Source organism: Panulirus ornatus, chromosome 56 (assembly GCF_036320965.1).
Source record: "Panulirus ornatus isolate Po-2019 chromosome 56, ASM3632096v1, whole genome shotgun sequence".
NCBI lineage: Eukaryota > Metazoa > Arthropoda > Malacostraca > Decapoda > Palinuridae > Panulirus > Panulirus ornatus.
The window spans coordinates 5,717,200-5,742,543 of NC_092279.1; the positions used below are offsets into that span (position 1 = coordinate 5,717,200).

The 25,344-nt window shown below is 38.8% G+C and overlaps 1 protein-coding gene across 2 annotated transcripts; it reads right to left on the bottom strand.

Annotated features, from left to right (window-relative positions):
* Nucleotides 1–392: 392 nt before the first annotated feature.
* On the bottom strand, nt 393–22,558 carry cactin (cactin, spliceosome C complex subunit). 2 transcript variants are annotated; one of them, XM_071693699.1, is made up of 9 exons: nt 22,127–22,558; nt 17,400–17,985; nt 16,239–16,393; nt 12,529–12,729; nt 9,441–9,633; nt 8,193–8,457; nt 5,346–5,583; nt 3,913–4,182; nt 393–1,156 (listed from the first exon to the last, which is right to left on the bottom strand). In XM_071693699.1, exons 1-9 carry the CDS (start codon nt 22,201–22,203, stop codon nt 727–729), a joined length of 2,415 nt encoding a protein of 804 aa, XP_071549800.1. In that variant the 5' UTR covers nt 22,204–22,558; the 3' UTR covers nt 393–726. The 2 variants fall into 2 exon arrangements, with proteins under 2 accessions (XP_071549800.1, XP_071549801.1); XM_071693700.1 differs by having other exon boundaries at nt 22,512–22,555.
* Nucleotides 22,559–25,344: the final 2,786 nt, after the last annotated feature.

Consider the following 25,344-nt stretch of genomic DNA (forward strand, 5'->3'; position numbering starts at 1 on the left):
ACAGCCAAGATCACCATCAATTATGCAATATAACCAAAACTCTCTTTACTAGGTGGGATCCCCCAAGGTAGTGTCTTATCACTAACACTATTCATAACTTACACTGCTGACATTCCCCCACCATTTGGGAAAGGTAGTGTCGTATCACTAACACTAGTCATAACTTACACACCTGACATTCCCCCTCTAGTTCGTTTCAGCAAGGGTGACATAAATGACACCACTCAACTGTCACAAACAACTCATACCCAGGACACACACACTTTGTACAAAACCCTCCTTATATCCAGATATGATGCATAAAAACATTATGGTGAAAGTCTGTATCACATACTTTTATGGAAAAAGTAGCTTGTCATGTATACTAAACCTCTGCTAAGGGAAAAAATGAAAATTTTTGGAGATTTATTACAAGAAATTACTTAACAATTCTGTTTTGATGATATTTACAACATGGAAGTTTTTCATCGCTATTCTTTGTACACTTGGCTCAATGAAGCTTATAAATGTAGACAGCATTCAGTAAAAAAATCAGTGTATCAACACATTACATTATAGCAGTATGTTAAATCATTTATTTATCTAATAAATTTCTTATAAAAAAACCTAACCAACCACTAAAAGAACATTATACAGTACTTGGTAAATATAGTTCCCATAATCATCATTAAACTAAGGAATTTACCATGTGCCAAAATTTACGTTACATAAAACAAGACCTAAACATTACCTCCTGTAACGGTATCGCTTGAAGTGGAACCACAACTGGAAGATGTTATTATGAAATTGGCACCTAAAACCTCTCTTGTAAGAATATTCCCATTCACGATTCACAATCTTAAAGGCAATAGCTTCATAAGGAGGTCCTGCTGTAAATTTCAGTATGGCAAAGTCTTTGTTGTCACTGCACGGAATGAGCTCATACTGTGGTGTCCTTGCTTTGTCAATAAGATCTGGGTAGAATATATTGAACTTGTACCCTTGAACTATCTTGGGTGGTGGATTGTCCATATCATAATGAGTCTGATTGTACTTATTCCATTCAAATCCAGTGTGTACACGGTTAAAGTAACGAGGCTTGCGGGGTCGGTACTTGTCTGACCACAGAAAATGCTGAGGATCTAACCTGGCCTCAACACTGAATTGTGCTTCATCACTGGAAATATAAAAAAGTCAAAACTTTATTCATCAATCTCTATGATGTCTAACATGCAGAAAAACAAACAATGCAGGGACTTACAGCTAACATGATAATCTAATTACAATGTTTGCATGCAAAGTACTGCAAAAAATGAAACATTTGTCAAAATCTTTTATGAATAACAATTTGTAAGGCTGAGGCACCTATTCCCTGTGTAGCATCATGAGATATCTAATTTGATGTTTTTCTGTAAATGAATCTAACAAACAATATGGAATATTTGGCTGATTTTCAATCTGGATACACATTAAGTGTAAAAGTTGGTAAAATGAAAGCTAAATGCAATGATTTTTGTGTGCAATGTGTGTCTTTACAGCCAATGACTTTTCTTACTTTAGCATGTTACCATCATGAACAAAGAAACAGTGGCATTATAAGTAAGAATCCAATGTCAAACCATCAAGCACTTGTATCATGTAGAAACCAAAGACTACCATTGACAGAAGCACCAAAGGCTTGGTATATCTTGATTGCTTCATATGTCCTGATTCAGACCACCAACAGCTCATTGCTCTCATGTATCACAATGCTCCAACCCATTCTATCAACTGCATACCTCTCATCATCCTAAATGTTTAGGCCCTAATACTCCACTATAATTCACCCAATTATTCCACCTTTTTCTTGGTCTTTCCCTCCCCCTTACTTTCATCACTCTTGACAAGCCAGTCCTTACCATGTACTTTCTCCAGATCCATAAATGCCACATAAAAATCCTTCTGTTTCCCTATATATTTCTCAAACAAATTCTTCAAAGGAAACATGAAATTCGCTCATCATCTACCAGTCCTAAACCCACAATATTCTTTGCCATCTGATACTCTGTGCATGGCACCACCCTCTTAATTAAATCTCCCATGCAACTTATCAGGTACACTTAAAGAGCTTATATCTCTGTAATTTGAACATTTATTTTTGTCCCTCTTTCTTTTATACAATGGCACCTAAAGGCATTCTGCCAAGCCTCAGGAACCTCACCATGAAGTATACATACAATGAAAATCCTAACTATCAAATTAACAACACAGTCACCCTCCTTCTAAAGAAATACAACTGCAAACCCATCCACTTCAGCTGCTTTACCACACTTCATCTTATACAGGGCTTTCACTAGCTCTTCACTTTTCTGCAAATCACTTGCCATGACTCTCTTCTTGCACATCTCTACATCTGCCTTCCTATCACTAAACCCATTCAACAATCCTTCAAAATATTCACTCCTCTTCACCTTATCTCTGCCTATTAACCATCTCCCCATCTGCCCCTTTCACTGATGCAGCCAATCATTCTCTTGTTCTCCTTGCACTATTTAGCTCCTTTCAAGAAATTTTCTTCTCCCAAAAATTTGCTGCTACTCAGTCACCCATACTCTTATTTGCCCTCTTTGTCAGCTCCTGAACCTTTTGACCTCCTGGTGCCTTCTCTTCATTTTCCAATCACTTACTGATAAGAACACCCATAAACCCCTTTTCTCTTTCAATATTAACTTAACTTCATCCTACCACTTAATACCATTTCTCACACATCTGCCTTCCCTTCTTATGCATGCCACATTTTCCTCTTGCACACGTAAGCATGGATCCCTAAATACCTCCCATTCCTTACCCACTTCCCTAGTTTCAGTTTCTCTCATCTTTTGCAATTCTTCATTAATCTCTAACTTTCTCTTTTCAAACCACCTTAGCCTTATGAACAAAAACTAGATCAAGCTTAGGGCTGAATGGATTAAAGAAAATAACGGAAGTAAATGACATCATTCTTGTAATTTTCTTTTTCAGCTTCAATGAGAATGTGATTAAAAAGAGCAAAGAGCAATGGAGTATAAATCTGCATTGGCATTTTCTTTTTTATGCTGACTTGGTGGGCATAATCAGCCCTATCATTTTTAACTGGCTTATGAAAGACTAAACCTTTATCTCATGGGTTAGAAATGTAATGAAATATCTCAGCCATAATGTCTCTAAGAATACACTATATAAATTTAACAGTAATTACAAACAAGAATAAGTGAATAACCAGGAGTAACACAAAATAAGCTATATTATCATAGGAAACACCACTTTATCACTTGATACTCCTTCGTGCATTGAGATGCAACAGTAACCAAGCTAAATGTGCAAAAGTAAATATATACTTCTTATCTATTATACTTAGTCGCTGTCTCCTGCATTAGTGAGGTTGCACAAGGAAACAGACAAAAGAATGGCCCAACCTACCCACATACACATGCATATACATAAATGCCCACATATGCACATATACATACCTATACATTTCAAAGTATACATAAATATACATACACAGACATATGCATATATACACATGTACATATTCATACTTGCTGCCTTCATCCATTCCTGTCGCTACCCCGCCACACATGAAACAGCACCTCCTCCCCCCGCGCGCGCGTGGTAGCACTAGGAAAAGACAACAAAGGCCACCTTCATTCACACTCCGTCTCTAGCTCTCATGTGCGATGCACTGAAACCACAGCTTCTTTTCCATATCTAGGCCCCACAAAACTTTCCATGATTTACCCCAGATGCTTCACATGCCCTGGTTCAATCCATCGACAGCACGTCAACCCTATTATTCCACATCGTTCCAATTCACTCTATTCCTTGAGTGCCTTTCACCCTCCTATTACATATGTTATGCATAATGAGATCCTAAAAAAGAGCATTGTACTCCTAAAGAGTGCGGTCACTTACTTAGTCATTGCACGTTGAGCCTCTTGTTGCATGACCTTTTCCTCAGCAGTTAAAACACTCTCCACAGGCTGACCAGCTCCAACAACTCGTTGTCTGGCCCAAGCCAGTCTCTGGTTATCTTCTGTCACATCTATCACAACTGTGCCAGGTTCCAACTTATTTGCAGATAACAAGCGGGGAGAGTATCGACCAGCTACATACGCTGAGATAGCAGATGCAATAACCGTATCACCTTCACAGCCAGAATCCCACTCTTCATCTCCATCTCTTCTGAAAGGAGAAAAGTATATCGTATATACATAACTAACAGGAGAAAAAAATAAAGGAAATCATTTGCCTTTTCAAGAAGAAAAGAAAAATATGTTCAAACTTTCTTTCCTTCATACTTGCTCCCTATTCCCTAAGTCTGCAGGGTAATGCCAGGAAAATACAAAGAAAAATCCTACTTCATTTTTATCCATTCTCTAGCTGTTGTGTGTAATGCACCAAAACCACAGCCCCGTACCCATAACCAGGCCCTACAGACCTTTCTAATTTTCTCCAGCTGCTTCATATGCTCTGGTTTAGGTCACCAACAGCACATTGCCCCTGTATACCACATAGCTCCAATTCACTATATCCCGTGCAAGCCCTCAACCCTCCTACATGTTCAGGCCCTGAGCACTCAAAATCTTACTCACACAATCCTTCCATCACCTATTCAGTCTCCCTTTTCTCTCTGGTCCCTCCACTTCTGACAATTATATTCAAACTTTATGTGACAAAATAACTAGGAAACAACTTAATGGAGAAATTTTGAACATCTCAATGTATTAAATGTACTGCACAAAGTAAATACCTTTTGGTTATATCTCTAATCAATCTTCCGTATACCATATAACCCTAGAGACCTACTTATGGGGCTCCTGCAACTTAAAAACTATTACAATCAGTAGTGGGGAAACTGGACTACTGTGGAGTTACACAGATACACAGACCAAAGAGACCCATGGTCCAAGCAAGGAGATTTGGCCTTAATACTGTTGAAAAAGTCCCCCTAAAAGCAATAAAATGGATGTTAAGTCACCAGCCCACATAATCAACAGATCCAGTTTCTACAATCCCTCCAATATTCATTCAACTTCTTTAAATTCATTATAGTTGAGTTTTACTAGTGTATATGGTACAAAGTTTATTGTGTTTATGACTGGGATACTCACTACACTTAGTCCAGAGAAAGAGATGAATGAAGGGAGAAGGAGAAAGCAAAAATAATATAAAAATGATAATAACTGTAACATGAGACACAACAATGTGTGGAAATCCAGAAACAAAAGTTTAGGAAAATTTACATGAATTCTTATCATCTCTAGACATTTACAGCAATACTTTATATGATACTTCATACTTAATAATACAACCCAATTAACACTACATCCATTATCTATACTTACTCTTCTTCCTTGTCTTCAATTTCTTCCTTCACGTCATCATCGTTAGATATACTGGATTCCCCTGTCTGCTCTTCGTCACTGACCTCCTCTGTTTCTGCCTCTACTGATTCTTCTACCTCATCATCTTCCTCCTGTCCTTCTTCCTCCTCTTTCACTCCTTGCTCTGCTTTTAGCATTTCCAATTTCTTTCTGAGGTTGTCTCGGTGTCGTTCACGTAACCTGGCTCTAGCTTGGTGAGCTGCGAGAACCAGTAGATTACTAAATTTGGATCATATACACAGTTGGAAACAAAAAGAAGATGAATAATCAAAAGTACTGAAAGGAATCTTTGAACCAAAAGGACATTACTTCTATGTACCTGAATATAAAATTGGTATACACATGTTAAATTCAGTACTGTGTCCATACAACATCCTAAGTGAAAATAAGATGAGGTTTATGCAGTATATTAGCAGCAGAGAATGGAGGAACATGAACCCTAAAGATTATCATCAGATGAAACACCATCAACCACGTCAGTAAACCATCTGATTAGTTTGCAATTAATACAGACAAACAATTAGTATCATAAGCCTAATTGCTCATTTCTCCTACTACGTCATAACAATTGAAGCACTGAATTTCACTTTAAATATTCTCATAATAATAATAATATTCTTGTTACATTACTGAAAAATATTGTTTAAAATACAGATATCATCAATCAGTGTTCCAAGCATAAGCACTAAATATGTGGGTCTCTGACAATAAAGAAAAATAAGAATTATGTCAAGCCACTAACTGGCAAAACAATGTTCAGTATTTAGCAAATTTTGATATAGTTAAAAGTTCCATTCACATAAATTCTTTCCTACTATGTGTTTATCAATTTTTCAGCAGTTTCATCATAAAATTTGGATTATACTTCTGAATTAAAGCTGCCACTTGAGGCAAACTTGAAATTAACTGGCTCTCTGAATCTAGCATATGGACAGTTAGAAGAAATTAGAAAAGCTCCTTAACATTTCTGTTACTACTGCATCCACTTCAGGGGTTTTCCAGATCTTAACCTGCTTGGACTTGCTTTTACCTCATCAATGGATACTGTTTCCTGTATAGGATTTTTTTCCTCTCCATCCCTGTGCATGATATTTCTGTCTTGTTCCCATTTTTTGCTGCCATCAGCTCTTTACATTACTCTTCACTGATTTAACATCTCATCTGCTTTAGTCAGAAGGAATCTTCCTGTATATCTTAAACCTCCACTTATTCAACATTTTCCCCTCTGTACTCTGTGGCAATCTCTAATAAAGTATTCTTCAACTGTCTCCGCTTAACCTCAACCTCACCTTGTACTGTTTAATCAGATAAAACATCTTTTGAGTTAATTTCACTTTTAATGTGTCAGAGAACCCAAGAAACTGCAAGGGTGATAAGTTTGATGAGCTTAGCTACCTGATTATAAAGTAGAATTTTTTCTAAGTGCGAATCCAGAATATACAATCAGTCCAAAGGAAAATGTGCTAAGTTCATGATTTCCTTTCTGATCATCCTGCCAATCTCCATGACTTCCCCTAAGCAACCTTAAGTGGCAGTCTGTGTCAGGTGCCTAGACTTAATGGATCAACAAAAATAGTGATACAGTTACAGTATAAATATTAATCCACTTTTATGTCTGGCAGCTCTGCATTCAAACATAGCTCCTACTAACAGACTTGCAGTATGACACCTGATATCCAGAAATTTAACATGAAACTAGTTGAACAGCTTTAGATCTCTTTGCTGCTGCTAGAAAGCCCACCATGTCTCTGACTGTTTGGTAGTCACTGCCACTCATAATACTTGACAGAGAGACAGACTAAATCAATGTTTCTTCCAGACTATGCTCACTAAGACTGAGTCTGGGTAATGAATTAATATTTCAGTTTACAGATTACCTCACTTCATTGGCATTCTCACAGGAAGTAAATAATGACTGTTGATATGTCACATGTGGCAGAAAGAAGGAAAGCTGATGCCCTGCTACAGCCAGGACAACTGGTTTTATAGCATGTAGAATGACCCCCCAAAATTTACCATGGCTGACCTCTGCTGCAGATCTCTGCTACCGCTTGCCAGATCACCTTGTCTATGACTTGGTCTAGGTGCCAATTATAACAATTGAGAAAGAGTCATACTAAATCAATGCTCCTATGTGCAAAACTATGTTGACTAAAGCTGGGAGAGAGTACTAAATGTAATATTTGACTCAACAGAAGACTGCCTTACTTTACTGGCATTCTCATAGGTAATGAACACTGATCAGGTGATGAGTCACAACTGGCACAAAAACTAAGAGACAGAGGCTGGCTTTGCAAAAGCCTGGCCAACCAGCTCACTCAGGAACTGTTTTGTATTCAACAAACATTTCAGGCAAATCATTATCAGGTTACACTGCATTATTAACGTGAAGGCATAGTGTTTGTCTGCAATTTTTCGTCAACATACAAAAGAACACAGCAATAAAATACTTAACGCTTCTTTCATGTGCTCCTATTAAGAGGACTCAGGTACTTTGGCACCATGTTTAGGTTAATTCTGTTGAAGGGACTGTTTAAATAAATTCTGTTAAAGAGACAGCATGTGTTTACATCATGTTTAAATTTTCATCTGCAGGCATATTAGTCTAATACTGATGGAATTTTACAGAAGCAGAATGTATACCATTTTATGTTATGTATTGTTGAAGCAAGTATTTAGACAGGAACCAGAAGCACTACTATCTACACTTTACTCTCAGGCTTGCAAAAGTTAAAGCTCAAAATCCATACTAATGAGATCTTCACATGCTTGAAGTATGCTTATTACAAGATGATATTCAATCCTTACCTTTAAGTTGTGATAGTAGGGATTCCCAGTAGCCAACATCAATACCAGTTGTGGGTCCAGATAATTTAGATTCTATGTTTAACTGCAATTTGTTGAGCTCTGAGAGGGACTTATTCTGAAACACAGAGGATACATCTGCTGCTACAGCTGCGTGAATGCCCTGGCGATGAGTGGTGGCATCTTCTATTGTGTCGCGCTGACGGAGACGACGTAGCTCATCTTGAACAATAATGGTCAAATCTGTCCAGTATGTCTGGTTCATATTCTGTGGAAAGAATGCACTGATTAAATATTTTGGGGAAGTAAATGATTATAAACTGCCAAAACCTATGACTGTCCTATATTTGTACTTTTGGCTAGGAGAAATTCTGTCTTAATTACAAGGTGAAAAGCTACTTCCCTTTGTTATTAGAGTAGAAAAGCAAACATGCTCTAGATCAGGCTAACCATATCAACTGAGATGGAACCTGATCCTATTGGGCATTTTCCAGTTAATCAAGACATAAGGTTTTCATTTATAACAAAGGGGAAAAATTTCGTTTTTGTGAGGCACTTTCATCTCAATGGATAAATTACCTTACTGTGCGAACTCAAATATCAAGAAATGTTTACACTGGTATGTGAGTACATTGTCACTTTGGCATACTAGACATGACAATGTATGTGAATGAAGTGAAAAAACAGTGTGCATTTAATCCATCTATAAGAATGGGAGGAGAGTTCAAGATACATGACAGACAGATACAGTGGGCTTTGAAGAAAACAGAAGATATAAATAAAATCCAGAAAGAAACACGGTTCTTAAATTCAGAATCATACTACTAAAACTGACATTAAATCACATAATGCCCAGTACTGTCATTTTCAATCTAGATTCAGTTCCTTAAGTAAGAACCAGTGAGCAAAGTAACCATGAGCACTGTTTCATATATACAAAAAAACTCTCTGGTATCATTAATTGTTAGTACCTTTAGCTCCCTTTAGTTATTTTGTCAAGTTTGAGCCAAAGGTAACTTTAAAGTCTGAAGTGTTTTACAAATTTCACATGTCTTTACATATGCATTAAACAGCATTTAATAGTTTGCTTGCAAAATAAAAATTACCTAAATCAAAACAATTCTGCATTCAATTCCAGTACTACTTATTTACTGACAACAAGATTTTGTCATCTGGTGAGAATACCATTTTCTTTATTAAGAATGGAATATGCACAATTTACTAATACAAAAAGACTTTTAGTGTTTCTACCTCTTTTTCTAACTGCATGTATACCCTGATGTCTTCTAACAGATCTTCCAGATCCACTAATGTGAGGCCCATTAGGTGGGTGTATGGTTCATGCATGTCCACTGCAGTCACATCACCTTCTGAGCTCACGTACTGGGCTAGAAGATCTATTGGCTTTGCTCGTCCATCCTGAATTCTAATCTGAGATCGAAGCCTGTAATACAGCATATTGCTAGTGTCAAAGATATCAATGATAGCAATGGCTTAATTCAGATTCAAAACAAAAATGAGAGTAAAACAAGGGTGAATTTAAATGCACTTACTTGAATAGGTTGTTAAAAATATCAGTACAACTTCCTGTACTAAACATTCATTAATGATATTTCAATTAATAATTATGAAAATGAACAAAGAAAAACATACAATAACCACTTGCTTAGCCTTTTGTTGATGCTAAGCATACCTTACTATATGTACAAAAGCCTTGCATTGTATCTATGCCTTAAGATCCTACTAAATACCATTTCTAACTTCATTCTCACTTACTGGAATGATAAGAGCAAAAGTATGGGCAAAGAAACAAGTATATAGAAGAGAAAGAGCCTTACAAAGGAGGTAAGAAGAGCAATAAAGCACTTGAAGACCGAAAAACCTGGGGTTACAGATGAAGTGGTGAGCGAGATGGTGAAGAGTAAAAGTAAAACTGTAGTGGAATGGACCTGGAAATTGTGTATGTTAAAATGGAAAAGTGGTCAGACACAAAAATCTATGAAGAGTTAGGTAACCTTTGGGAGCCTCATATTTTAATATAAGGACAAATGTCTATATAGCATCCCTTTTTGTTGGGCAGCAAACTGTTGTCTCTGCTTGCCTTTAGGTCAATGTCTTTCAAACCAGAGGATCTTAACACTTCTCTGGGTCATCTCCCCAATAGCTACGAATACGTGTGTAGTACTGCCATCTACAAAAGCAGCTCTGAAGCTGATGACCCCAAATGAAGTATTTCCTAATATCTTGTGACAGCCCATTTTGCAACATTATCAGTGTGGCTTAGTTCCCTTTTTCTTGGACTGACTAACATTGATACAGGACTTCTGAATCAGACCTTTGGTCACTTCACCAGGCTCCAGACTGCTCCCTTTGCAGTCATATGGTCCTCCCCCTGTGGTGTTCTATTGGCCAAGCATGAGGCCCTTTCTTGGTTTTCTCTCCAACAGTCTATTTGTGGAACAATAAATGTAGCAGTCTGCTTTAAAAATACTTCAGTTCCCTTAGAATTAACCTAGATGGGAGATTTCGTGTTTTGTATGTAGATTGAGGTGCTTTTGCTGGATTAATGGTGATCATGGTAACCCTTTCCCCATACTAACAGAGCAAGCAATTCTAAAGCTCTTTGGAGAAACCTGGGGCATGCCTTATGAGAGCATTCAGTCCCAAGAAAGAGATTTCAGCAATCTTTACCACAGTTACAGTGAAGGGTTGTGGATTCTCTCTCCTCCTGAAGCTTTGAAGTTATTCAGCTCTTAGAGTAGGCTCTAAGACCAACAGGGTAGATACTGCTGGTTTTTCTTTATTCTTCACAGTAATAATAGGAAGAAGCTAATTAGTTGGGATTATTTTTCCCCATTCTTATGGAATGTTTCAAGGGGTTTGTCATTATTCCTTCTCTCTTCCTACAAGATGAAGACCAATATTTCATAAGTTGCCCCTGCAAGAAACAGAGGTACCCTATCTAGGTAGAGCTTTTATGGTCACAGTGATGGGTCTTCTGGTAGTCTTTTCTGTAGCAATGTTCCTTACTATTTGGAGGTAGTCTCTACAATTTGTGAAAGTTTTCTTTTAAAAAGTCTTGAAACTTGGGGTTAAGTAAAGTTAAGAAGTCTTGGGGTGCGTTGGGAATTTCACATTTATCAAGAATATTTTTGGGGCTTGCACCTGATTGGGCTCCTACAGGATTAAGATGCTAAGATGATGATGCAAAGGTCCTAAAGCCTGGGGCCAGTTTTATGTATACAGTACTTCTTTTCCACTTTACGAAAGGATTCTCAAGAAAAGAATAAATTTCCTTCTATCATTTCTCAGAAACCATATAGTGACAACAAGTTGCCCCCACCGCCCAATATATCATATCAATCCTATCCATTCTATTTGATCCATACTATTTACCCTCTAAGATGTTTAGGCATTGATAACCCAAAGCCTCCTTCACTCCATCCTTCCATCTCCTTGGTCTTCCCCATCCCATAGCTCCCTCCACTTATAACCATGTAGATCCTCTTAGTCAGTCTTTCTTTGCTCATCCCCTCCATGAACCCTAACCATTTCAGCATGACATAGTTAGTTCCCTCACTTACTACAACATCTTGTTCTTACGGTGTCAATCCCTATATGATCATTCCACCTTACTCTGTATATCATCCTTAGGCACAAGATATTCATCATGTCCATCCTCTTCCTCTATTTTACATTCAAGGTCCAAGACTTGTGTTCATATAAAACCGTCAGGACTAAAGTAGAGCAAATCTTCCAAGTATGGTCAAGACGCATTCCTACAGATCTCAATGCAAAATGGAAAATCTCAAGTCGAAAGCATTTTTTCCAAGAATAACGTGATATGAATTATGGATGTGTTCCTGGGTTGTAATTTGTGGTATCCTTAACCTAAAACTACAGTAAAAGCATTATAAGTAAGTAAGTCATATAGACCATGGATAATCATACTGTATAAATGAATCAATAATAATAAAGACATAGTAACCAAATAAATACTCAAGACCTTTGCACAAACTAAAGGACCAGTAATCAGATAAATACTCAATACCCTTGCACAAGCTGCATAACACATATGCATAAAGGTATACAAAAACTACACATCTATGTACTTAGCTAATGGTACATATTGAACTTTAATCTTTAATGCGAAAAATATCAAAACAAAGAGAAATATCAGCAACTAAGTACACTTTTGAAGGCTATTTCAAAATCTGAAAACTCTCCTGTAAAACTATGTAAACTGCTTTAATCACAGCAAAGAAAGAAATCTTTCAAAAACTATACAATACATACAAAAACAGCCTGTTCCTTTTAAAGCAATATGAAAATCACTCACCTGGCTTGTTCTAGCTGAAACTGATCCTCCTGCCTGGAAAATTGTGAGAACTGTGCTGCCTCTCTTTGTCGCTGCTCCAACTCCATCATTTTCTCGCGTTCCTGTCTTTCTAGTTCTCGCTCTTGACGCCGCTTCTTAACTTTCTCGAGTTCAATTCTATTTTCTTCCATTTTGGCACGATTCTGTTTCTCTATTTCATCCCTATAGCAACATGAAATTTGAAATGGTCAAAACTTAACGAATAACAGGCATATTAATAATAACAATAAAAAAAAATGGCCTGGCATCACTGAAGAAATCAACAAGCATATCATCAGTAAAGCAGCTGAGGAACAGAGACTTGTATCCCCTAATGATGGCTCAGGGAATGAGATTCATGTTGCACAAGATCCTCCTGATACAACAGGAAGTCAGGTATGTGTATCATGGATAACCTGACAGGCAAGAAGCTCAAGAAGACAGAAAGCCTTATGATGGACAGGATATCCCAATGGGTTATGCTAACTTAATCTTTATACATCAGTTGGACCTAAAAACTTTTCAACTTGATTCCTCCCTCAAAAATCCCAAAACATACAAAGAGGGAAAACAAAACTATACAGGTTGACTCTTGGGAAAAAAAAAGCCAGAAAACCTGTTATTTCTTCATTGAAAATATTTATTCCTGAAAACCCAAAAATTTACCTAGACAGCAGAATAGCTTTTGGTCTTTCTGGCTGTCTATTTCATTTGATTTTTTCTTTAAAATGAAGTATATTTCATCGTGCACTTTAAGATGTCACAGAAAAATATCCAGGCTTCAGCCTACATCTGCATCTGCCAAGGTTTATGTGTGCTTTCATCCATTATTTTCTGACTCTGAAGTAGGTATAGTCACTTCAGTATGCCTGTCAAGAACAAACTATATACTCACAGAAATATAAAACAAAAGGCTTTTACTTTAGATGAGAAATGAGAGGTGCTTATGGTTATGATGCTGGGGAAACACATGGCTATACCAAAGTCCACTATCACCTCAAACTCAACCACAATTTTCTTTTGTTGGGGGCTCCAGTTATGAACAAAAGTCCACATCAAAGTGGGCCTTCACTGAAATAAGTAGAGGTTAATGAAAAGGAAAAAGAAACAAGGGAGAGTATTTATGAACTTTGGAGCAAGTGAAAAATCTGTCTTTTAAAATATGCCAGGTCATAGTTATTGAGAAAGACATGAGAGGGTAGAGAGTTCCAAAGCTGCAAGGTGTGGGAAAGATACAGTTATCAAAACAGACAACCCTTGAGTTGACATTGGCGACTCAATAATACTGCGACGCAGTAGCTTGCTGAGTATTGCATGATCTAGCTAGTCGAGGAAGCACGCAAGAAGCCAGCTCTCATAAGCAAAAACCAAAGTAATACCAACAGAAGAGGGAAAGTGAACCAATACTATGGAGTAGGGCAAGCAGGTCAAGTTTTGAAGCTAGGTTGGTAAGTCTGCATTAAATTCTATCTCTTCTAACTGATGTATGTATGTATGAAGAATAGCTCTAAGGATAAGCTGTTGCATATAGCTAAAATCTAAAATATCTGACAATATCATATTATGTATTTCTTTCCTTACTTTAACACTTTTGAGGCATTTTGCATCATTCCAAATGTGTAGTTCTCACCCAGCTTTTTGTTGATGGTCTCATAGAGAGTTGACTATGGTACTGCTTGGCACTGTTATGTTGGTGGTCAACTTTTGATTTCAAATGATTTTAGTAGATTAAAGGTTCTGTATTTCTAGGTTTAATTCTAAACATTTTAAAAGCCACAAAACTTATGCAATCTTCAAAACTATTGGAAAAAATGAAAATATCCTTCCAATCATATGCTTACCATTAAAGACCTCTTCCAGGGAATGACATGGAAACAGCACAAAGAGTTATTATACTTTGTCACTGTCTCTTGCATTAGTGAGGTAGCTCAAGGAAACAGACGAAAGAATGGCCCAACCCAACCACAAACTTATGTATATACATACATGTCCACAAATGCACATATACATACCTATACATTTCAACGTATACATATTCATACATACACACATATACATATATACACATGTACATAATTCATACTTGCTGCCTTTATTCATTCCTGTCGCCACACTGCCACACATGAAAATGACACCCCCCTCCCCCATAGGCATGTGAGGTAGTGCTAGGAAAAGACAACAAAGGCCACATTCATTCACACTCAGTCTCTAGCTGTCATGTATAATGCACCAAAACCATAGCTCCCTTTCCACATCCAGTCCCCACAGAACTTTCCATGGTTTACCCCAGACACTTCACATGCCCTGGTTCAATCCATTGACAGCACGTCGACCCCGGTATACCACATTGTTCCAATTCACTCTATTCCTTGCACACCTCTCACCCTCCTGCATGTTCAGGCCCCGATCCCTCAAAATCTTTTTCACTCCATCTTTCCACCTCCAATTTGGTCTCCCACTTCTCCTTGTTCCCTCCACCTCTGACACATATATCCTCTTTCTCAATCTTTCCTCACTCATTCTCTCCATGTGACCAAACCATTTCAATACACCCTCTTCTGCTCTCTCAATCACACTCTTTTTATTACCACACATCTCTCTTACTCTTTCATTACTTACTCGATCAAACCACCTCACACCACATATTGGTCTCAAACATCTCATTTCCAACACATCCACCCTCCTCCACACAACCCTATCTCTAGCCCACGCCTCGCAACCATATAACATTGTTGGAACCACTATTCCTTCAAACATACCCATTTTTGCTTTCCGAGATAACATTCTCGCCTTCCACACATTCTTTATCACTCCCAGAACTTTTGCCCCCTCCCCCACTCTGTGACTCACTTCCGCTTCCATGGTTCCATCCACTGCCAAATCCACTCCCAGATATCTAAAACACTTTACTTCCTCCACTTTTTCTCCATTCAATCTTACCTCCCAACTGACTTGTCCCTCAACCCTACTGTACACAAAAACTAAGTATGGAACAACAAACTTAGTCTGACCCATCAATACCTAATGAGCAAGGCTCTACAGCTCACACACCAATATCCACTGAAAAAGGGCTCTACCCTGACCTCAGCCCCCACATGTAGGTGTGCAATGGAGCTGCATAAAAAACTGAAAGTATAGTAGAGTATACTGATGTACACTTCTTGTAACTATTATTTTAATTCTAAAATGAGAAAGGAGAATTTTGACTGATTGAGATCCTTGCCTGGTAGCTAATTTTAATTAATCTAAAGCTAGCATGGTTACTGGCAAGAGCTGGGGTGATTCAACTTGATGTGAAGGATGGCAAAGAATGCTGAAATATCCACACACTAAGCAAAAGTTCCAAACCTTAGCAGACACTGCTTGAGTTTAGGCAAATATATGGAATTCCACAACTTAGCAGACATTGCTTGACTTAGGTAAATATTTGGAAAGTCAAACTTTGAAGACATTTGATATTCAGAAAGGAGACATTTTTCTGTAACACAATTCAGATATCCATTAAACATTACACTGCTAGAAATCCTTTAAATTACAAGTACTACACAAAACAGATGCCTTTGAAGGCCAGTTTAATGCAACATGAAGCATAATTTGCCCTTGCAGTATCAATACAATAACAACCTGTATAAAAAAAAGATGAAACAGATCATAGATGACATAAAATCTGGCAAAAATGGATGCTACTGTACCTGGCAAGGCTTGCGAGGCCTTCTTTTTCTAGTTTCTTTGTCCATACAAAAGTATCAAGCAGATTGTTATCTCCATAGGGATTATCTGCATTGGTGAAATGAAGATATTCACTATCCCAACCCATTTTTTCTTTTCGTTTTCTTTCCTTAGCTTCCTGAAAGATGAAATGTACTTAAGCGGGACTAATTCTAAGATGTAAAATGAAAATTTTCAAAATGAGATTCAGATAATACGATAAACTAATACTCAAGTATAGCATATCAAACATGTTTGGAACTAAGAGATCTTTGGAAAGTCAATAATTTCCGCGAGTTGATTTCTCTATTCACAGAACCCATAAAATAAAACAAAGATTGCTTTTAGCAAATTAGAAACTGAGAGAAGTAACCATACTTGCAAATCTTATTTTCCTACTCTCACAATGTTATCATATTTACAAATCAAGTTTCAGTATTTCACCCTTGTATCCATTTTGAACTGCAGTTAATATCGTCTGCTGGTCTGCTGTATGGCATGCAGTTACTACATATATTCAATACAAGCAGCCATACATCCCACCACACCCTGCCAATTACTCTATCATTTACCAGATTGCCCAACTTTTCCTTATTTACTCTAATGATTTATCTGGAAAACAATAAATCAAAAAAAGTAATAAGAGATCACACGCTCTCTACAGTGCAATAAACTACAGTACTGCACAATACACATGCTCCTACACATACACACTCACTAAAATATATGTGTAATGAATGCTTTGCACTGTTATTACACTGATTTTAAGCAATACAGGAATTGTACTGCCAATAATCCCAATTCACAATGGCTTGATTTGCAGTGGTTTGCACTTACAATATTTGGGAATTAAGTTACAGACTTGGCTGACGACGCATTAGCCCTTGGAGATGGGATAGATTTGAAAAGAATTTATATTTCTAATTTACTGATTATAAATCCTGACTGTGGCATACATAAAAATCCTTCCCTTTCTCCAAGCAATTCTCACACATATTTTTCAAAACAAACATCAGGTCCACACATCCCCATCCTCCTACCTAATCTGGTGCTATATGCTTGCCACCATGCTCTCAATTACCACTCTTCCATTCTGTCATTTTTATTCATGTGGTTATAACGTAACAATCATAAAAAATAAATACCTTCTTTTGAAGCCTACGTAATCTTTTCTCAGCAGGAGTTTCCATTAACTTTTTTGCCCTCTTTTGTTTCAACTTCTCTTCCTTTGTTTTCTTTCTTTCTGCCTGTAGGCGCTGCAGTAACTTCAATTCATCCTCTGAACTGCTGTCATCAGAACTTTCAGATGATAATAATGTTGATGGTTTCCTTGAACATTTTATATCCTTTCTTCCATTTTTACTATATTTCCTTGATGAAGATGATCTATTTTTGGAGTTCCATTCCTCAGATGCAGACCTAGATCTGTGCCTCCCTTTACGCTCAAAATTATCCATTTCTCTTGATTTCATCTGATGTTTTGATCTCCCTTTTTCTGGTGAATGTGATCGCCTTCTGTCTCTATCATAAGAATGTGATCGCCTTCTGTCTCTGTCATAAGAACGTGATCTTCTTTTGCTTCTGTCCCCTGAATGTGACCTCTTTCTGCCTCTGTCTCGTGATCTTGATCTACGACTCTTATGGCTATAGTGCTCTCGGTGCCTTGAAGAAGATCTCGATCGGGAGTTTCTGGCATGTCTACCCTCTGGGGAACTGGATCTTGAGGGTGATCTGAAAAAAATGCAATTTGGCTATGTAATACTACAACTCCAAATAAAGAAGCTACAAAAATTAATCATATTACAATTTTGACATGCTATCAATGGACTGAACCAGGGTATGTGAAATGTCTGCGGTAAACCATGGAAAAGGCTGTGGGGCCTGGATGTGGAAAGGGAGCTGTTGTTTTGGTGCATTACACATGACAGCTAGAGACTGAGTGTGAATGAGTGAGGCCTTTTTTGTCTGTTTTCTTGGTGCTACCTCGCTGAAGTGGGGGTCAGCGATACTGTTTCTCAGTAGGGTTGGGTGTTGCCAGGAATGGATTGAGGCTGGGCAAGTATGAATATGTACATGTCTGTGTATGTGTATCTATACGTATGTATATGTTGATATGTATGTATATGGATATGTATATGTACATGTATATGTACATGTTTATGGATGGGGTGGTTAGGGAGGTGAATGCAAGAGTTTTGGAAAGAGGGGCAAGTATGAAGTCTGTTGGGGATGAGAGAGCTTGGGAAGTGAGTCAGTTGTTGTTCGCTGATGATACAGCACTGGTGGCTGATTCATGTGAGAAACTGCAGAAGCTGGTGACTGAGTTTGGTAAAGTGTGTGAAAGAAGAAAGTTAAGAGTAAATGTGAATAAGAGCAAGGTTATTAGGTACAGTAGGGTTGAGGGTCAAGTCAATTGGGAGGTGAGTTTGAATGGAGAAAAACTGGAGGAAGTGAAGTGTTTTAGATATCTGGGAGTGGATCTGGCAGCGGATGGAACCATGGAAGCGGAAGTGGATCATAGGGTGGGGGAGGGGGCAAAAATTCTGGGAGCCTTGAAGAATGTGTGGAAGTCGAGAACATTATCTCGGAAAGCAAAAATGGGTATGTTTGAAGGAATAGTGGTTCCAACAATGTTGTATGGTTGCGAGGCGTGGGCTATGGATAGAGTTGTGAGCAGGAGGATAGATGTGCTGGAAATGAGATGTTTGAGGACAATGTGTGGTGTGAGGTGGTTTGATCGAGTAAGTAACGTAAGGGTAAGAGAGATGTGTGGAAATAAAAAGAGCGTGGTTGAGAGAGCAGAAGAGGGTGTTTTGAAATGGTTCGGGCACATGAAGAGAATGAGTGAGGAAATATTGACCAAGAGAATATATGTGTCGGAGGTGGAGGGAACGAGGAGAAGAGGGAGACCAAATTGGAGGTGGAAAGATGGAGTGAAAAAGATTTTGTGTGATCGGGGCCTGAACATGCAGGAGGGTGAAAGGAGGGCAAGGAATAGAGTGAATTGGAGCGATGTGGTATACCGGGGTTGACGTGCTGTCAGTGGATTGAATCAAGGCATGTGAAGAGTCTGGGGTAAACCATGGAAAGCTGTGTAGGTATGTGTATTTGCGTGTGTGGACGTATGTATATACATGTGTATGGGTTGGGCCATTTCTTTCGTCTGTTTCCTTGCGCTACCTCGCAAACGCGGGAGACAGCGACAAAGCAAAAAAAAAAGATCGTTTAAGCGTATATATGTGCATATGTGTAGATGGGTCGTTCTTTGTCTGTTTCCTGGCACCACCTTGCTGATGCAGGAAACAGCAATCAAGTATAATAAATAAATAAATATATATGTATATTCATATTAATATCATTTTTTATTTACTAATCATTTTGCTTTGTCGCTGTCTCCCGCGTTAGCGAGGTAGCGCAAGGAAACAGATGAAGAATGGCCCAACCCACCCACATACACATGTATATACATACATGTCCACACACAAATATACATACCTATACATCTCAATGTACAAACATATATATACACACACAGACATATACATATATACACATCTACACAATTCATACTGTCTGCCTTTATCTATTCCCATCGCCACCCCGCCACACATGGAATAACAACCCCCTCCCCCCTCATGTGTGCGAGGTAGCGCTTGGAAAAGACAACAAAGGCCACATTTGTCCACACTCAGTCTCTAGCTGTCATGTAATAATGCACCGAAACCACAGCTCCCTTTCCACATCCAGGCCCCAAAGAACTTTCCATGGTTTACCCCAGACGCTTCACATGCCCTGGTTCAATCCATTGACAGCATGTCGACCCCAGTATACCACATCGTTCCAATTCACTCTATTCCTTGCATGCCTTTCACCATCCTGCATGTTTAGGCCCCGATCACTCAAAATCTTTTTCACCCCATCTTTCCACCTCCAATTTGGTCTCCCACTTCTCCTCGTTCCCTCCACCTCTGACACATATATCCTCTTGGTCAATCTTTCTTCACTCATTCTCTCCATGTGACCAAACCATTTCAAAACACCCTCTTCTGCTCTCTCAACCACACTCTTTTTATTTCCACACATCTCTCTTACCCTTACATTATTTACTCGATCAAACCACCTCACACCACATATTGTCCTCAAACATCTCATTTCCAGCACATCCACCCTCCTGCGCACAACTCTATCCCTGGGGATAGCAGAGAAAAAATACTTCCCACGCACTCCTCACGTGTCGTAGAAGGCGACTAAAGGGGACGGGAGCGGGGGGCCAGAAACCCTCTCCTCCTTATATTTTAACTTTCTAAAAGGGGAAACAATAATATTATTTATCATACATAATTACTGTTTCCTGTGTCAGTAAGGCAGCACCAGGAAAGAATACTTTCCATGTATTCCCTGCATGTTTTTGAAGGTGACTAAAAGGGGTGGGAGTAGAGGGCTGGAAACCCCCCTCCTTGTATTTAAATTTCTAAAAAGGGAATATACATATATATATATATATATATATATATATATATATATATATATATATATATATATGGAAGAAGAAAGTTAAGAGTAAATGTGAATAAGAGCAAGGTTATTAGGTACAGTAGGGTTGAGGGTCAAGTCAATTGGGAGGTGAGTTTGAATGGAGAAAAACTGGAGGAAGTGAAGTGTTTTAGATATCTGGGAGTGGATCTCGCAGCGGATGGAACCATGGAAGCGGAAGTGGATCATAGGGTGGGGGAGGGGGCGAAAATTCTGGGGGCCTTGAAGAATGTGTGGAAGTCGAGAACATTATCTCGGAAAGCAAAAATGGGTATGTTTGAAGGAATAGTGGTTCCAACAATGTTGTATGGTTGCGAGGCGTGGGCTATGGATAGAGTTGTGCGCAGGAGGATGGATGTGCTGGAAATGAGATGTTTGAGGACAATGTGTGGTGTGAGGTGGTTTGATCGAGTGAGTAACGTAAGGGTAAGAGAGATGTGTGGAAATAAAAAGAGCGTGGTTGAGAGAGCAGAAGAGGGTGTTTTGAAGTGGTTTGGGCACATGGAGAGGATGAGTGAGGAAAGATTGACCAAGAGGATATATGTGTCGGAGGTGGAGGGAGCAAGGAGAAGAGGGAGACCAAATTGGAGGTGGAAAGATGGAGTGAAAAAGATTTTGTGTGATCGGGGCCTGAACATGCAGGAGGGTGAAAGGAGGGCAAGGAATAGAGTGAATTGGAGCGATGTGGTATACCGGGGTTGACGTGCTGTCAGTGGATTGAATCAAGGCATGTGAAGCGTCTGGGGTAAACCATGGGAAGCTGTGTAGGTATGTATATTTGCGTGTGTGGACGTATGTATATACATGTGTATGGGGGGGGGGTTGGGCCATTTCTTTCGTCTGTTTCCTTGCACTACCTCGTAAACGCGGGAGACAGCGAAAGTATAAAAAAAAAAGAAAAAATATATATATATATATATATATATATATATATATATATATATATATATATATAGATAATATATACTGTTCTACATTCTCCTCAGTATATGTATCATGATATCAGTAACTACCTGGATAATATAGGAATATGGCTCTCACTACTATCGCTGTATTTGAGGATGCTGTATTCTACACTCGAAATAAGTCTGGCATTTTAGTAGAAGAGTTTCAAGGATCACAACCTACAAAGCTTAAGACTCCTTAAGCTTGCATTTCATTTACAAGAAATGGAGATGAAAAGATGGATGAAGAAGAGGATCTATGTGTCATTATCAATACTGTATTTCACTTATTCAATAAAAAGCAAGTAGAATCTTTGAATTTTTCTTTTGTTATACAGCACCATATCTGCACTACTAAGGTACTACTAAGAAACTTTTACCCGCAAATATTTTACCTTTTCTTCTTTTTCTGCTTCCCTTTACTGCGTGAGCGGGATCGGTCTCGAGATTTCTTCTTACGTTCACTCCCCATTACAACCTTCGGCTTTACTTGTACACTTTACATACATGTACTCGCTTCTTCCTCCCACCAGCTATATTTCATAGCTTTACTTGGTTTTTTTTTTTTTTTGACTCGGTGTACTTAAAGCTTCACACACACATACAGTTTCTAGGTATTTGGCGACGGCTTGAGGGCTCCTCACGGCCGATGTCGGCCTCGTCTTCAGCACAGAGTTAGTTATCCAGGTGGGACTTCTGACATCTTTGACGACAATTTAGTTCCTCACAGCTGGAAGATAATAACTCTAGTTGTACTGACCTCACTTGGATTGTACTGACCTCGCTTGGACGCTACTCATCGCTATCACACTCTACATCACAACAATAAACATACGTTCTCAGGGATACGCGCTCGCGTCGTGCTTTTAAGAATATAATTCACTATTTTTACTTAATTTCTTACCACTATTTCCATTCAAATCTCAAACGGAAATTTTCCTTAATATAATATTGCTACATATTAAGTGCAGAAATAATGCAATACTCTTTTACATTACCGATGATATACGAAATCATTATTTGGTAAAAGAGCGTTCGCTCTCTCGTTCTTGTAACTGGATTACTAAATTTGTACGTTTGCAGGAGCCATAAAACTGAGTGTATATATATGAATATATATAAAGAAGGTATGTACAATATACACCCGAGAGAATAACGAAATGGCCACATTAAAAATAAAAAAGTATAACACTAGCCTTAGAATGATCTTTGATACGAATCAATTCTTGCGCAATATAGTATTAGTAACCTAATTAATTTTACACTGGTTCAGTTAATTACCTTAGGTGGGTGTGTAAAAAAAAATTTTGCTGATATATCTAATCTGAAAAGTTCTCTTACAGAAGCTAGCGGGATCCAGAAAGATACTTAAGGTTTGAGAAGGCGAAGGCATTAAAAATTGCTTTGCGACGGAATGTTGCATAGTTTCCCCCCTAAAAATATAGCGAAAAGGAAGCACCCAGCTTTGAGAGACTACAGTATAAAATACTTTGTTAGTATTCCGATCTTGAATCGGAATGCTGATAAGTAACATTTTACTGAAACACCTGAAATTTCAACAAATTGCAAAAAAAAAAAAAATCTAAATATCCCAAAACATCAAAGGCATGAAAGTAAACCAAATATATGAAAGTATGGAATCAAGACGTGTCAATATGGTTAAATCTACCAGGTTTGCCGTGTAGGCAACATGGCCCTAACTTTCTGGAAGTTAAGAGCCTTGTTAGAGACGCAATACAGACAGAAACTACACTGATATAGGGAAAATGGACAAAAGGAAAACGTGAACCAGTTACTTTCTTTCCGATTAGCTGTGGTTTCCTGTTCACGTACATGTATCTTAACCAGGGCCGGATTTAGAATAATAAGGTCGATAGGTCGAATAGCTCGTGTGTGTGTGGGGGGGGGGGGAGGATTTTGTAATCAAAATTTCATCAACTTACTGGTTGATACAGATGTAAAGGTTAAATTCTTTGCCATTTCCTCTTCGCCTACTGGTATGAGCTCACGTGAAAAACAAAACGAATGTTTTACATATCAAAAGCAATTTCACCGCATATAATGAATCGTATACAACATAACAAAAAACATATAAGTAACAGACGGTAATACTTTGGAAAGTACGTTTTATATAGAGATTCTGTTTTCTATTTTTCTACTCTGGTTACTGTTTCCCGTTCTATCTTCCGTTTTCTTTCACCCGCACGCACAAGACGACGCATAGTATCCCCCTACTAATTGGATCAGGAAGGCCCTTTCAGTGAGAAAAAGGCCAAATAAGCGGTTCTCAGTGGGACAAGATAATACATCCCTGAATGGGCTAATGAGATCCAAACATGTCGAGTTCTCCTGTAAAGTAGGGAGGCGTCATCTGGGTGTGAAGGCGGGGTATGTCTTAGGGAAGTGGAGCAAGGGCAGCGTTGGCCAGTGGTGGAAGAGGCGCTGAGGCAGGTCTCATTCCATTCAACTCCGGTACAAATTCGTGAAGCATTTTCCAGGGTTAAGTTTCATAACCCATTTCGTCAGACCACTGTTGCACCCTGTCTCGTACCTTTGCATCTTTTTTTCTTCAAAAGTCTGCGGTTTTACGCATGCGTATCATAATTTCAATATCATCGGCAAGTATATTCAGGCATGGAATGCGTCTCAGCTGGTCAATCACTTGCGTATATCAGGAACAGCAAAGGACCCAGAAACGCGCCCTGGGGGTATCGCTCTTGTCACACTCTTGCCCACTTTGAGAAGGACCCCATAGCTCGCCTCCTCTGTTCTCTCCCACTTAGTTAGCAGTTCATACACTCGAGCAGTCATCTGAGACCAACTTGGAAGCCTTTGACCCTGGGTTCTGTGCGGGTTTAGCTCCTTCCCGAGTCTCTCCACTCCCAAAGGCATGACCTCGATGCTCCTCCTCCTCCTCCTTCACCCACCTTCCACTTCCACAACACAAGATTAATTCTGAGTTCCTAATTCCAGGAGGCTCTTTTTTTCTTCTTCTTCTGTGGCTCCTGCAGCTCCCAGGCTTACGCTACAATCAGCAATGAAGTGGAATGGGAAGTTCCTATTGCGAACTTACACTCCTTTTCGACCACTGACGGTGATCCAATTTTGGGAAAGGTGCCTTTTCACTCGTGGTCTAACCACATGCAGGCGGACTCCGGTAACGCCCTTTGATTAGAGTTCCAGATGTGTATAGATTTATCATACTTCTCACAAAGCAATGGACTTGCCAGTGGGGACCACACCATGCCGCGTCTCAACCTACACTTATCTTAACAAAAACCACACTCATTTTCTGTTTCTATCTCCTGCTCTTTACATCATCACGAAGAAGTTCGCCTGGAACAAAAATTTTCAAGAACCTTTTTCTTTTTTTTTTTTTAGACCCGTGACCTCCGAAGCCTTCTTGATCTTCCACCTCAACCCGTTTTGCAAGAGGTGTGAGCTAATCGCCTTCTTCCTCAACTGTTGCCCATCCTTTTCAGAAATCCTGTTGACCCTACCCCCTTCAAGCTCTTGAGATACGACCCTCTTTCAAGAGATCAGAATCCCCGTTTTGCACGAAACTTACACTCCAAACTCCCAAAAGCAATCCATTACGTCCATTTCGTCTTCA